The 16,515-nt window shown below is 41.7% G+C and overlaps 1 protein-coding gene across 6 annotated transcripts in view; it reads left to right on the top strand.

Moving 5' to 3' along the window:
- bcor (BCL6 corepressor) overlaps positions 1–16,515 on the top strand; it is a 376,656-nt gene that overhangs the window by 291,571 nt on the left and 68,570 nt on the right. For 5 of the 6 annotated variants that reach the window (XM_068040646.1, XM_068040645.1, XM_068040650.1 and 2 more), the window contains 2 exons: positions 6,364–6,491; positions 10,480–10,573. In XM_068040646.1, coding sequence (XP_067896747.1) covers positions 6,364–6,491; positions 10,480–10,573 — 222 coding nt within the window. Of the gene's footprint in view, positions 1–6,363; positions 6,492–7,145; positions 7,239–10,479; positions 10,574–16,515 lie in introns of those variants that run through there. The other variant, XM_068040651.1, reaches the window with a different exon arrangement.

The following is a 16,515-nucleotide window of genomic DNA, read 5'->3' as shown; positions in this document are numbered from 1 at the left end:
AACCGGTATGGGCCTCTGTATTGTTAAATTGATTATGGCTGCGTACGTTTAGGTCCATAAAATGGGCGCAACAATGTTAAGTGTAGACTCCAGTATGTATTTCAGAGTTGATGTACCATGTATGTGTGGCAGTTCCCGTTTAGTGAAAGGAGCAAAGTTGTTCTGCATGCATTTAATTGTGTAAATAACTGGGACAGTTAATTCCATGGAATCCACCTTGGCATAAAAATTCACACTTAGTATTTTTTGAAAGCTTTGCATATGCAGTTTCCTTTGTAAAATGTGGGCATCATGTCTACAATCCTTCTTAGGTAGGATATTACTTTGTGAATGAAAATGCAAAGATTTCTGCTGTAAAAATGTCACTTATGTGCCAATTCATAGGCATTGTGTTTCCAAATAAACACTGGACTGCTGTGATAATATGTTTTGCCTCTTGGATTTAGCCACCTGGATTTAAATTTATTTGTGATTTGTTACGTATGTGACCAGCAGCAACCATTTTCATATCATAATAGGTTTAGGGAAGAGTTTAAGTCTGAGGGTTTACTTAGAATTTAGTGTAAGTACTTCCTGTTCTTTAATCACCTACCTCGTGTGTGTGCACAAAAACTAATTTTAAGGACGACATACTCTTCGTAGACAATTTTATTTCAACAGCCTTCTATTTGTTTCTGTCAACCCCTGTTGATTTTAATTTTTATTGAAAACATTGTGTGCTGATGAGATTGTTGGGGGAACTGGCTATGAGAAGGTACTTAGCCCGACAGTGTGAAGGAACTTAATTAACATGCATGGTTAAAATGCCAAAATCCTTGAGGCAAACTGGGTTAATAACTGTAACTCAATGTTAATTCAGCTCCCTCACACTATCAAATTCAGTAACTCCTCCCTGTCAGTTCCCACAGCACTTCTTGAAGTAGTTCTACAATATTGCCATGGGTTCTCAGTACTATGGAATCAGCCTAAATTTATGCTGTGGGGTGGTTTTCATAGTACTAGAACAACATCATAAAAATTGCTTTAGAGTTGCAGATTGCAACTTCATTTCTGCTCACCTTTTCATCCGCAGTAGCTGAAGACATTCAGAATGGTCAGTGAAAGAGAAATTACACTGCTGGTCTCCCCTGTACAGGTTGGCTGAGAGTTAGGCCACAAGAAAAGATGGCAGCCTTTCTAATGGTAATGTTATTAACAGGGCACCAATGCTGGTGAAAACCACTTATTTAGGTAGGTATTAGTGCCCATGGAGGCAGCTGTGTCCTTATTTGTTTACCTATTCGAGGTCAACAGGGCATACATTTTTTTTTAAAAGCCAGATTAAAATGTCATTCCTATCCCCCTCTCCTGAAGGCATTAACTTCTTCTCTGGAATACAGTGTCAGACAGTGGTCACCTCTGGTACCTCTTCCAAGCCACCATATTCATTTGTTCACCCTAATGGTGAGTGCTGCCAGGCTATCCCACACAGGAGCATCACAACCAAGGCCAATTTATTTCCTTACTCAATGTCCCTATTTGTGCATTTCAGCAGGGGCTGCTGGCTCATAATTAGGAGCACTGATTTTCCTTCCTTGAACCAGGGTGTTGCAGCTAATGTATGAACTGAAGATCAAACTGGAAACATTACTGGTCTATATGGAAGAGATGTAACCATGGGTGGGCCTGCCACCCCCACTAGCTAGCATCTAGACCCACCCAAATCTGAGCCTGAGTGAACGCGAATTTAAGCAAATTTATTAGCAGGGTGTTTTCAGTATTAATTGCACGGAGCTGCAGTAGGAACAAAGTTGTATTGCTGGAGCTATGGAAATAAATGCAGCCAATGTTGATGACCAGTTGCTTTGTTCTTATTATTTGAAGCCTGTCAACTTTGTGGGAGTGGTGATGGAGTTGCTGTGGTAGTAGAATTGCTGGCACCAGTAAAAACTGCCTGCCGGTTGTCTGTCCATCCATCCTCCGTCCATCCATCCATATGGGGTGCCATTAACAACTCTAATGCTGTAGAAATGCATTGAGTAGTGCAGTGGTACAATGTAGAATAAGGCAGATTGCCACATTGCACACTGACTCATTTTACTGTGTTAAACAATGGACGCCTGGCAGCTCCGGCAGTGGCTGCCAGCTAACTCATTACCACCCAGCTCTGCTAGCAGTGGGAGTTTTAGCGCGGCAATGATGGATTGCAGCACTCTGACAGTCGGGGCATATACTATCCACCATAAGTTGGGACACACCCAAATTTTCATTTGTAGTGACACGACTGCTATGTGGTTCAGCTATCCACTTGATAAATTTATCTAGCCATTAGAAGAGCACACTTATGAATCTTTCTGGGTTTTTTTTTGGAGAGATCTACTTGGTATTATCTTCTCCCCAATGATAGATGATTGTGAGCTTAAGCCCACTCCAGGACTTGACACACAGTGTAGGCTGACACTACAGTACTTGGGCAGTAGTGTTTATAGTGTTAGTGCTTAAGGTGGGTGTTAAAGATTCCATTGCACTATCTGAAGAGGAACAGGGTGTTCTCTCGATGTCCTTACTATCACTCCTCCCTTAACACCGGAAAATAGATTAATTGGCCACTCGTGTCATTGTTTTTTGTAGGATCTTGCCAAATACAAAATGACATTTGCCTGCATAAAAAGTGACTGCATTTCAAGGTAATTTGTTGCATGGGAAATAGTTTAAAATTTATTTAGTTTAGTTTAGTTTAGAGATACAGCACTGAAACAGGCCCTTCGGCCCACCGAGTCTGTGCCGACCATCAACCACCCATTTATACTAATCCTACACTAATCCCATATTCCTACCACATCCCCACCTGTCCCTATATATTTCCCTACCACCTACCTATACTAGGGGCAATTTATAATGGCCAATTAACCTATCAACCTGCAAGTCTTTGGGCTATGAAGTGCTATAGAAATGATGTTGAATGTTATGTCACCATTGAAGAATAATTACAAAAAATTAAGAATGACTATCTTTTTTTTATTTTGTTCATTTCCCTTTTGTAAATTCACTAAGATTTTTAATGTGGTCCTCTTTGTACAAGAAGTGTTTGGTAAGCCATTTTTGATGAGGGAAAACAGCCATGTTACTTCTATCATGGTGATGTCATGTGCAACTGACAATGTGATGCATTTCAATCGAACTGTTAAATGTTGATTGAGTGTTATGTAAATATTTGTAAAAATATTGTGAAGCGCATGGTGGCCCTTTAAATGGGAAATACTGGATAACTAATATAAGACATTTGTGGCAGCTAGTGATTTTCTTAGTCTTTGAGCGGCTCAGAAACTGGCATTTGCACTGCCTCTGGGACTCTGTGCTGAGTTTACAGTTCTTAGCCAAGTGACAATGGAGCTGACACAGTTACCTCAGTGTCCCTAGATTAAGGAATGTATGAACATACATACGAGCATACAAATTAGGAGCAGAAGGCCATTCAGCCCCTCTAGTCTGCTCTGCCATTCAATGAGATCATGGCTGATCTGTTTGCATCTTGGATTCCACACTCCCATCTACCCCTGTTAACCTTTGATTCCCTTGCCTAACAAGAATCTATCTAGCCCCACCTTAAAATTATTCAATGACCCTGCCTCCACCACCTTCTGAGGCAGAGAGTTCCAAAGTCACACAACCCTCTAAGAGAACAAATTTCTCCTCATCTCTCTCCTAAAACGGCAACCACTAATTTTAAAACGGTGCCCCCTACTTCTGGACTCCCCCACAAGAGGAAACATCCTTTCCACATCCACCTTGTCAAGACCGTTCAGGATCTTATGAACTTCAATCAAGTCCCCCCTCACTCTTCTAAACTCGAGTGAAAACAAGCCCAGTCTGTCCAACCTTTCCTCATAAGACAACCAGGTATCAATCTAGTAAACCTCCTGTGAACCGCCTCCAATGCATTCACATCCTTCCTTAAATAAGGAGACCAAAACTGCACACAGTATTTGAGATGTGGTCTCACCAATGCCCTGTATAACTGAAGCATAACATCCTTACTTTTATTTTCAATTCCGCTCGTAATAAAGGATAGCATTCCATTAGCCTTCCTTATTACTTGCTGTACCTGCATACTAACTACTTTGTGTAATAACCTTTTATGTGGCACCTTGTCAAATGCCTTCTGGAAATCCAAGTACAGTACGTCAACAAGCTCCCCTTTATCCACAGCACATGTTATTCCTTCAAAGAACTCCAATAAATTGGTTCAACATGATCTCCCTTTCACAAAGCCATGCTGACTATTCCCAATTATGTTGAGTTTTTCCAAGTGCCCAGCTATAGCCTCCTTAATGATCGACTCTAACACCTTCCCCATGACTGACTTCAAGCTAACTGGCCTATAGTTACCTGTTTTCTACCTCCACCACCCCCCCGCCCCCCCACCGCCTTCTTGAATAGAGGAGTTATATTTGCTATTTTCCAGTCTGATGGAACCTTTCCAGAAGCTAGCAAATTTTGAAACATTAATACCAACGCATCTACTACCTCATTAGTCATCTCTTTTAAGACCCTAGCATGAAGCCCATCAGGACCCGGGGACTTGTCAGCCTGCAGCTCCATCAGTTTGCTCAGTACCTCTTCCCTGGTGATTGTAATTTCACCAAGTTCCTCTCTTCCTTCCATCTCCTGATTTACAGCTATTACTGGAATGTTTTTTGTATCCTCTGTAGTGAAGACAGAAGAAAAATATTTGTTCATTTCATCCTCCATTTCCTTATTATCTACTATTAACTCCCCATTCTCACTCTCTAGAGGACCAACACTTACTTTACTTACTCTTTTCCTTCTTGAACCGCTGCAATTCATGTGGGGTAGGTATACCCATACTGCTGGTAGGAAGGGGGTTCTGGGATTTTGACCCAATGACAGTGAAGGAATGGTGATATAGTTCCAAGTCAGGATGGCGTGTGGTTTGTAGGGGAACTTGCAGGTGGTGGTCTTCCCATGCATCTACTGCCCTTGTCCTTCTAGGTGGTAGAGGCCGTGGATTTGGAAGGTGCTGTCAAAGGAGCCTTAGTGAGTTGCTGTACTGCATCTTGTAGATGGTACACACTGCTGCCACTGTACGTTGGTAGTGGAGGGAGTGAATGTTGAAGGTGGTGAATGGGGTGCCAGTCAAGCGAGCTGCTTTGTCCTGGATGGTGTCGAGCTTCTTGAGTGTTGTTGGAGCTGCACCCATCCAAGCAAGTGGAGAGTATTCCATTACACTTCTGACTAGTGCCTTATAGATGGTGGACAGGCTTTGGGGAGTCAGGAGGTGAGTTACTCGCCGCAGAATTCCCAGATGACCTGCTCTGGTAGCCACAGTACTTTTATGGCTGGTCCAGTTCAGTTTCTGGTCAATGGTAACCCCCAGGATGTTGATGATGGGGGATTCAGCGATGGTAATGCCATTGAATGTTAAGGGGAGATGGTTGGATTCTCTCTTGTTGGAGATGGTCATTGCCCACCACTTCTGTGCTGTGAAAGTGCCTTGCCACTTATCAGCCATGCCTGAATGTTGTTCAGGTTTTGTTGCATATGGATACGGACTGATTCAGTATCTGGGGAGTTGCCAATGATGCTGAACATTGTGCAATAATCAGCAAACATCCCCACCTCTGACCTTATGATGGAGGGAAAGTCATTGCTAAAGCAGCTGACGATGGTTGGGCCTAGGACACTAACCTAAGGAACTCCTGCAATGATGTCCTGGGACACATGTGGCACTGAGCATGAGTACACAGTAGTTTTGAATAATTTTGCAAATGACCATGATTTGTGGGAAAGTTATTCCGTGCACTTTTGAATAAACTTCATATCCCACTTTTGTGAAAGAATTTAATACGGGTTATTACATAAACTGCAACACTGATTTTGGTAGATGAAAGGATCACTGTTGATCACTTGCTATATGCAAGTTAAAACATTGTGTTTGTAACCTGTAATATTAATGAAGATGGGCTGACAATTCTGTTAGTGTAGCAGCTTCACTTTGGAGACTTTGTGAATATACAATAATTTGCATTATTTATTGTTTTTATACTTTAAAGATACAAGGATTGGATACATTCCATTCCAAACTATCTGTTAATTTGGGTTATCCTTGACCATTAACATACTAAGTTGTTCAACCCTGACCAACTAATAATATTTTATAACTTTAACTTTTCCAGTAATGAATTGGAAATGTAAATGAAATACAAATATAACATTTCATTAATTAAAACAAAGCAATGCTTATCCAAAGGTATATAGATTTATCGCAATGAAAATATTATTAAGTTGTACATCCATTATTCATATAATAGGGGTGTTTGATATAGATTTATATATTAATAAAGATTTTTTTTTTTATTAAAGAGTAAAATTGTGGAGAAGGGAAGCATCAATCAAAAAGACATCATGTTGTCTGCAACTCCCCTGTACGGCAACCTTCACAGCTGGATGAGTACTGATAGGGTCCGCATGTGTGGAATTAATGAAGATGGGTAAGACAAGTTACATTTTTGCATGGTATTAAGTAAAACTAATTTTTGATTGGCCTGGATTTTGCTGTTATAATGAGAGTGAAACTGTCCGCATTCGCCGTCATTATTCTGTGAAACTGACTGCACCTTTTGGTGTCCGCACGTGCACAGTTAAACACCGAAATCCAGATGTTGTCAGTGATTTCCTGCTCCTCCACCGAGTGTGCTGTTGAAGTCCTTGCAGATGGAAATTAGTTAGAAATCACTGAATTGATGTGAACTTCCACGTATACTATTATTCTCACTGTAAAAGCACTTGAAAAAGTTGCATCTTGTTGAATGAGCTGTAACCTGGTTTTTAATGGTGTAATAAGCCATAATTCTGTTTGAATAACCTCTCTGGCCCTGAAAGACTAATCTTATTTGTGGAATATCAAATTTCTCCATTCCATGCTAAAAATACTATAGATTTTTAAATTTTTTAAAGAAGTTTGATGTTTTATCTTCTACCTTAATCCCATGTACATGTCCCAGTCTTTCTGCTTTCTGTAAAATTATAAAACGTGTATGATAAAATCTGCTTATTACTCCTTGGTTTGCTGTCTGAGAATTCTCAATGTGATTGGCTGCTTAGTCTGTTCGATGACATCACTGTTGGACGCCAGAGATCCCCATAGCTAACGCCAGATGAAATGAACACCGGAAAAAGTGAAATCCACGCCACAGAGCTCACTAGATTTTTGTGGGCAGTTTTCTTCAAGGTCAGCGGTGAGTGCCATCACTTCGCTGCTGACTGCAAAATCCGGGCCATTAAGGTGGGGATTCATCAAGAGAAGTCATTGCTATCAAAGCGGGGGGAAGGGGGGGGGGGGGGGGAAGGGGGGGTGGTGGTGTAGTTCTTGTAATGAGCACAGAGTTCCCACAGCATTTACAATAACTTCAACTCCTACACATGCACAGATTAGATTTTGTTTTTTTGCTTGAAATGAAGGAGTGTTAACTAAGCTTCATGCTTAGACATCATGGCTTATTGTGTAGTATTGCATGATTAGCTTCCTATTCCAACCTGAATGCATCAGTTTATATAATTCATCCTGTTTAGTTGATTATTAGCAAGAAGTGACAGCTACTTGTTTATGAGGAGGCAAACCATCTCAGATAAGAGTCTTCAAAAATTTGGCATTGTTTTTTCATTCAGCTTATTTGCATACAATACATTTGTTATCTGATATTAAGGAATGCTCTTCAATGCAGACAAATAGTGCAAAGGTTCAGGCAACATGCTTATAAGAAGAGATTCTAATTTGATAAACATAATTTTTTTCAGTCTGTAAGTGTGGAGAGAATTTCTAAGAGATTTACATTTTGCTTGTCCACATATGTGTGATGATTTTGTTTTTAATCAGCTTGCACTTAATTTGCACAACTAGTTTGACCTGGTTTTGTTTAAGTCAACCTGAAATTACTTTGTATGATACTGCTGGACTAATGCTAATGGGTTTGTCTAAAATTCCTCTCCATTATTTGGTGTCTGGTGGAAATTGCTATCATAAGGCTGAATTTAATGAGCCCCCCAGAGACGGGCTAGGAGGTGGGAGGCTCCCATAGAATTGCAACAGGTTGTGGGGGGGGGTGGTGGTGGTGGAGGGCATGTCGCACCGCAATTAAGTCGGAGGTAGGAAAGGCTGAAGATGGCCTTCCCACCCAGAGGCAATTGAGGCCCTTAAGTGCCCAGTTATTGCAACTTAAGGGTCTCTTCTCACCGCCGCTGGAATTAAACCAGCAGCAGGGGAGCCCTCCACCTCGTGGGGAGGTCCCCAGTAAAATGATGGAACCACCCTTTGGACTTGGGGGCAGGGATGGCTTCCTCCGTGGGCAATCTGTGGCCCATGGAGGGCCCCAGATGGCAAAGGCCACCCCTGCAGTGACATTCCCGCCGCCCTCAACACCCACCCTGCACCCCACACACACCCCCCCCCCCACCCCCCATCTTCTCATTGCTAGGGTCTGCTGGACTGGCCCCAGCGACGCCACCTCACTTACCTATTGTCCCAGGCTCCGGTGCTGGGCCTGCTCCCAGGCCTCCTGTAGTACCGGCAGTGGCCACCTTAAAGGACGGGGATCCTGGAAGTGCCTGAGCGCCATTGAAATGTGCCGGGGGAATGGAGGGCTTCGAAAGGCTGAGACGGGGTTCCCCTTGCCTTTTCGGCCCAGCACCAGGAGCCCTGCTGGTAGGACTAAATCCAGCCCATAGTGTTAAAACAAAATAAACATATGAAAATGAAACAGAATTACCTTGCAGTGCAAACATTGTACCATATGTTTTTGTTCCATTTGTGCCAAAATTGTTTGCACAGATGGGTAGGACTTTCCTAACCTCTAAGCAAAATGAATCTAAACATGAGGTGTAGGAACTGTATTTCATAACATATTAGAGAGCATGTGGTTTCTAGACTGTTAATATTTTTGTCACCAACATTCATGTTTTTGTAGGTTTCTGATGAATAAATGCACTGTTAATGTATTTGGTTATGTTGATTTTCAACCTTTCTCATTCTTTCAACCTCAACGCACTATAAGATATTGTCATTATCTCACCAGAAAAATCACCTAGGGTAGGTGTCCTATTTTGTAGCCCACCCAACCCAACCCAACACCCCCCCCCCGCCCCCTTCCACCCCCCGCCCCACTCTCGCTATCCCAATTGGCAGAGGAAGATCTGGATCTTAGGACCTTTTCCCTTAATGTCAACCATCCCATCAGGATCACACATAGGGATGACTCAAATGCTTGGACATATGTGATGCAACAATCTTCAGCACTTGTGTCTGACCACATGGCTGTTGAAAGCATTGTCTTAGAGGAGCTAGTAGTCCAATAGTAGGTATCGCTGTTACTATCCAGGAAGACTTATATCTTGAAGATTTACAGCATTAACATTAGTAGCACTATTACTATTTCGGCCCAGTGAGGTGGGCCAGTAGTGGATGTTACTAGTACTTACCAAGAAAGGATAGGGCTCACTGTGCTTGTGCAATACTTATTTCTTGTGTCAGCGTGTTGAAGGTTCATCTTGTAGGTACTTCAGAGCAGTTACTGGAACAGTAAGCATGCTTTTTCTAAGAGTTATTATCTTGGCAAAATAAGATGATAACCACGTTTGTGCTGTTTTGCTTCCAGTTGGCCTGAAGGGACAGGGCCTCAAAATTCAACTACCAATTTTTGTACTGCTTACATATGTTGTAATTGGAAGTTGAATATTCGTTTAGTTGTTGCAGCGAGAACCTTATTCTTTGAAATGCAACCTTCATGTACAAAGCTCTCACTAAACTTTTGTTGCTCTTTCTGACCTTCCCATTACTTCTCCTTTAAAAAAAAACTTTGTTATTTTGTTACCGTCCTGTTCTTGCTGTTACTTGCCTCAAATCTGCTTCCTGCAGAAAAAAAGAACTGAGAGCATGACCCAGATAAAGTGCAGAAACCACAGAAAATGGGACTTAAGATGGTCTTTGCTGAAGTTATAGTGGCCAATTAGGAGAATCTGTGAGGAAATTTCCTTAGTGAAATAGAAAGGAGAAGTTTGTTTGACCCCTAAGAGTTTAGATTTTTTTTTAAAGGCACAGTGTCCCAGATGGCTTTTCCCTCATAGAATTGCCTGTCATATCCTGTTTGTATGAAAAGATGGAACTTTTTGAAATAATGAAGACCTCATGAGTATTTAAACACTGTAGGAAGGGTGAAACTACATGCTTTACATCCCATTGGAGAAATACCTATTGAAGAGGAAAATGCTGTTGGAATCCTAAGGTTATTTCTAAATCCCTTTGATTTGCTCAATGAATTCAGATAGTGTGTGTGCAGGTTAAGATTCACTTGGAAAATTGATAATAATTGTGTCAGACCTTCATTGTTTTAAAAGTAACTAACAGTTATGAAATGTAATATTGAAATTAAATGGGTAATGTGTAGAACAAGATAAAACAATATTAACTTTGAATTTATTTCACAGCAGGAAAGTCTCTGTCAGTGATGGTGAAACACAGAAAAACATGAAGCGGTTTGGGATCAGAGAAGACAATCACATGACCCACAACTTGGGTGTGGTAAGCTATTACTTATCCACTTCCTGATAGAGAACACAAATTCATTCTTGCATTTTCCTGTATAAAACCCCATGTAATAGCAAGGTTGTCATAACCAAATCTGAATGGATAATTTAAATAATTTAAACTATAATTTATTGTTCAGTTCCATCCTACTTGGGATTTACAGGATACGAGCATTCATTTTTTGCGTATAGGCAACATGAGATCAGCATTTTGAAAGATTAAATCCTAGAAATGACTATATGAATGATGGTATCATGCATATGCTTCATGCATTTGTGTCAAGTTTCTCTTTCTGCTACCTTAATGGAAGAGTTAACTTGTTTACTTAATAGGTTAATACCTCTTAAAATGAGAAGAATTTGATACGAGAGTGGTAAGCAGTAGTTTCAAAGTTTAAATTTACTGGAACGAATTTACAAATTGAAGTTACATATTGTTTTTCTTGAGCACTACATGTTTCTTTGAAGATTAAAATATATTTTCAAGCTCAACTATTTGGCTACTACTTTTTAAAGTATTGCAAAAAGTTGTTATAATGTAAACAGCTACACATGCCATTTAGCAGAATAAGTTGGGAAAATTGCATTAGACACTAACATTGCTGTAATAATCTGGTAGTACTGTTTCAATGCAACAGGATCAAGAAGGGAAAATAAAATTAGTCAGTAAACTACTTTAGAATAAGGTTTTATATGTTTTTTGCTACATTCTTAAACTCATCAAGCTGTTTACCTTACCGCAACAAAAATAAAATGTTAGGATATGGTACCGATTAGTTCCTCAATGTCTAGAACATCATAGCTTCTGATTTTTTCAGATCTTTTCATTTTTAATCTTCACTACTGAAAGCAGAGATTTGTAAGTTTGCTTTGGCTATATGGTAGTTTAGTTTTAAGTGGCTATAATTCTCTCAGGAGCCACATTTCCACAAAAAAAAATTCTTTGCTTGTTAATTGCCAGCTAAGGCCTTGTTGGGAGCTAATTTACAGAGCAATACATAGAATTCCTCAGCATGGGTTAATAAAGGAAATTCAGCTATTTAGTCACTGTAAATCAGTAAATCATGTAAGAATCATGTCCATATTTACCGTGGAGAAGGTCATGGAAGCTAGTGAGTTCAAGGGAGGGAACACCGATATCCTGAAGCATATCAACATTACAAAAGAGGAGGTGTTGGAGGTCTTGAAGCACATTAAGGTGGATAAATCCCCAGGGCCTGACCAAGTGTATGCTAGGATGCTCTGGGAAGCAAGGGAGGAGATTGCTGGGGCCCTGGCAGAGATTTTTGTATCATCGTTAGCCACGGGTGAGGTACCGGAAGACTGGAGGATAGCTAATGTTGTGCCTTTATTTAAGAAGGGCAGCAGGGATAAGCCAGGGAACTAGAGGCCGGTGAGCCTTACATCAGTGGTGGGAAAGTTATTGGAAGGGATTCTGAGAGACAGGATTTATATGCATCTGGAAAGGCATGGTCTGATTAGGGATAGTCAGCATGGCTTTGTGCATGGGAAATCATGTCTCATGAATTTGATTGAGTTTTTCGAGGAGGTAACCAAGAGGATTGACGAGGGCAGGGCGATGGACGTTGTCTACATGGACTTTAGCAAGGCCTTTGACAAGGTCCCACATGGTAGGCTGGTCCAGAAGGTTCAAACACATGGGATCCAGGGCGAGCTAGCAAATTGGATACAAAATTGGCTTGGTGATAGGAGGCAGAGGGTGGTAGTGGAGGGTTGTTTTTCAGATTGGAGGCCGGTGACCAGTGGTGTGCCGCAGGGATCGGTGCTGGGCCCTCTGTTGTTTGTCATATATTTTAATGACTTGGATGTGAATGTAAGGGGCATGATTAGTAAGTTTGCAGATGACACCAAAATTGGTGGTATAGTGGACAGTGAAGAAGGTTGTCTAAGGTTACAACAGGATATAGATCAACTGGGAAAGTGGACAAGGGAGTGGCAAATGGAATTTAACGCAGACAAGTGTGAAGTGATGCATTTTGGGAAGTTAAACCAGGGCAGGACATATACAGTGAATAATGGGGCCTGGGGAGTGTTGTTGAGCAGAGAGACCTTGGGGTGCAAGTACATAGTTCCCTGAAAGTGGCAACACAGGTAGACAGGGTGGTGAAGAAGGTGTATGGCATGCTTGCCTTCATCAGCCGAGGCATTGAGTACAAGAGTTGGGACGTCATGTTACAGTTGTACATAACGTTGGTTAGGCTGCATTTGGAGTACTGTGTGCAGTTCTGGTCGCCGCACTACAGGAAAGATGTGATTAAGCTAGAGAGGGTGCAGAAAAGATTCACAAAGATGTTGCCTGGTTTGGAGGGCTTGTGTTATAAAGAGGGATTGCATAGGCTGGATCTGTTTTCCTTGGAGCGAAGGAGGCTGAGAGGGGACATGATAGAGGTATATAAAATTATGAGAGGCATAGTTAGGGTAGATAGCCAGAGTCTGTTTCCCATGGTAGGGGTGACTAAAACTAGAGGGCATAGATTTAAGGTGAGAGGGAGGAGGTTTAAAGGGGATCAAAGGGGTAAATTTTTCACACAAAGAATAGTGGGTATCTGGAATGAGCTGCCTGAGGAAGTGGTGGAGGCAGGAGCAGTAGCGACATTTAAGAGGCATCTGGACAGGTACTTGAATGAGCAAGGCATAGAGGGATATGGAATTAATGCAGGCAGGTGGGATTAGTATAGATAGGCATTATGGTCGGCATGGATGCGGTGGGCCGAAGGGGCTGTTTCTGTGCTGTACAACTCTATGACTCTATGAAATGCTGAGGATGAGCAGGACATCAGTGTTTGAAGACTGCACTGGCACATAAATGGCAGTTTATGGGGAGAAACTCATGATACGATCCACATTATTTTTGTTAATTTATCTCCCCAGCTCTCTCCATCTTGTCAGCCTTTATCTGACCCAAATCTGACTGCCATCCAAATTCTGACCTCATCCTGATCCATCTCCCAGCGTCCTCCTAACACTGATCTGACCCCTTAAGGCAGCTGACACACTCAAATGAGTGGCATGATAGTTAATGAAGATAGTGCAGCTGATGCTGCATATATGGACTTTCAAAAGGCATTTGATAATCTACCGCATGATAGATTTGTTAGCAAAATTGAAGACTATGGGAATAAAGTGGTGTTGGCAGCATGGATATGAAATTGGCTAAGAGACAGAATGCAGAGAGTAGTGGTGGATGGTTGTTTGCCAGACTGGAGGGAAGTAGTGTCCCCCAGGGTTCGGTATTATGATCATTGCTCTTTTTGATATATATTAATGATCTGGACTTGGGTATACAGGGCAAAATTTAAAAAGTTTGTAGGTGACATGAAACTCGTATGTAATAAACAGTGAAGAGGATAGTTTCAGACTTCAGGAGAACATTGACAGACTGGTGAAGTGTGCAGACACATGGCAGATGTGATTTAACACAAAGAAGTGTGGAGTGATACATTTGGTAGGAAGAATGGGAAGATCAATATAAACTAAATGCTACAATTTTAAAGGTGGTACAGGAACAGAGAGACCTGGGGGTGTGCATACACAAATTTTTGAAGGTGGCAAGGCAAGTTGAGAAGACCCTTAAAGCATACAGGGTCCCTGACCTTATAATCAGACATCGAGTACACAAGCAAGGAAATTATGCTAAACCTTTGTACAGCACTGGTTTAATTCTAGCTGAAGTATTTTGTCCAATTCTGGGCACCACATTTCAGAAAGGATGTCATGACCTTAGAGAGGGTGCAGAGGAGATTTACTAGAATGATACCATGAATGTGGGACTTCAGTTACATGGAGAGACTAGAGAAGCTAGAGTTGTTCTCTTTAGAGCAGGTAAGGTTAAGGAGAGATTTAACAGAGGTGTTCAAAATCATGAAGGGTTTTGATTAGAGTAAATAAGGATAACTATTTCCAGTGGCAGAAGGGTTGATAACCAGAGGGCACAGGTATAAGGCAATTGGCAAAAGAACCAGAGGCGAGATAAAGATAATTTTTTTTATGCAGCAAGTTGCTATGCTCAGAAATGCACTGCCTGAAAGGGTGGTGGAAGCAGATTTAATAACTTTCTAGCGGGAATTGGATAAATACTTCAGGGGAAATTTCTTTCAGTAGGAATGGGCAGGGGAGTGAGACAAATTGGATAGATCTTTTAAAGAGCCACCACAGGCACATTGACCTGTAAAGATGATACCGGGTAAGGATGACAGGTTTTCCGCTCGAAAGGACATTAGTGTAACAGTTTGATTTTGTGACAGTCCAACAGTTTCATGGTCACTTTCTTTTACAGTTATCAGCTTTTTTAATTCCAGATTTAGTTAGCTTATTAAAAAACTGAATTCTAGTTCACAAACTGCCCTGGTGAAATTTGAACTCACATCTCTGTATCATTAGCCCAGGCCTCTGGATTACCAGTCCAGTAACATAACCAACAATGTTACTGTACCTGGTCTGAGATTCAGGTTCTGGTCCTGGCTGCGAAATAAGTTTTGCAGGTTCTCTGTTGTTATTTACCTGTCAGAGCTTTTGCACTCCACAGCTGGCTTCACAGAAACGTCATCATCTGAACCACTGAAACAACATTTTACTGGCTTAACAAGTGTGGATAGTGAATTAATTGGCTAACTCATTTCCACAGACCTTGCAGATTTGAAAACCATACTGTAAATGTGAAGGAAATAGATAGATGCATTTTTACTACATAGATGACAGCAACAAATTGAATTGATATTGGCCTGACGGCGCTTGCTGCTGACCTCAAAGAAAACTGCTCATAAAGATCTAGTGATCTCTGTGGCATGAATTCTGCTTTCCCAATGTCAGTTTGAATCTGGTGCCAAGTCAAAGGGATCTCCAGGTGTCCAGCAACAGTGATATCATCAAGCAGGCTAAGCAGCCAGTCACACTGAAGTATTCTCACAGATGGCAAACCAGGAAATAAAATGCACTGAATTTTTCACTTTAAATTGAAAAATTTAAAGAGAGCAAAATAAACAATTAGGCATACAAATGAGATTAAGGTAGAAGCTGAAATATCAAACTTTCCAAAAAATTTGGGCTGGATCTCGGCAGCAAGCTTCAAAAATGGCGGTGCACCTGTGTGGACCGCATGTCGCAACGCCGCCGCGATATTCAGCGCGGTGGCTCATCTAAATGGCCGGGGTGGACTGCTCACCCCGCTGACATGGAGGGGGTGGGCTGTCCGTCCCCGGCAATGGCGTCAGGTGCCGTTGCGCAGGCACTGATGCCATTTTTAAAGGGCTTCGAGCCCTATATCTCAATTTACATTTTTAAGGAATAGTGTTTTAAAATAGATTTGAAAAAATTAAATAAATGTTTCTAGTCCCTCTCCCACCTCTCCAATAACCATTTAATTAATTCCTTGTCCTCTACCCCCACCAAAATACTTACCTTGTGAACCTGAACTTCCACCCCCCCCGCCCCCCAAGTTCATAAACTATGCATTTTACACCTTCCCACCATGCCCTACAACAATTGGATGAGTTTGACCCTGCACCCCCCACCCCTGCACTGAAATACTTACCTGCTCCCCCCTCCCCACCAGTGTCCCGCATCCGATCCCCGGATGAGTATCCGAAGGCACGGAAGTGATGGTGGGAGTGGGTAAGTAATTAATTCATCTATTTAAATACATTTAAATATTATGTCTTGCTTCCGTCACTGAGCGGCGGGGGAGCTGCCATGAGGCCTCGCCGCCGCTGGCAATATCAGGCCAGGCCTTCCTGGCATCGAGGCCCATGGCGGGCCTCTCCCGGAGGCATTTTCTGGCCTCTCCCCACCCACCCACCCACCATGACTCCTGACATCAGGGAGTCTGTAAAATCCAGCCCTTTATTTTAAAAATTTTTAATTTTTTATTATAATGTAGAAATTTGAGGCTGTTCAGTATTTTTTTATTTGTTCAGGGGA

This window comes from Heterodontus francisci, chromosome 10 (genome assembly GCF_036365525.1).
Source record: "Heterodontus francisci isolate sHetFra1 chromosome 10, sHetFra1.hap1, whole genome shotgun sequence".
NCBI classification, from domain to species: Eukaryota; Metazoa; Chordata; class Chondrichthyes; order Heterodontiformes; family Heterodontidae; genus Heterodontus; species Heterodontus francisci.
This window is presented reverse-complemented; position numbering and strand designations above follow the sequence as displayed.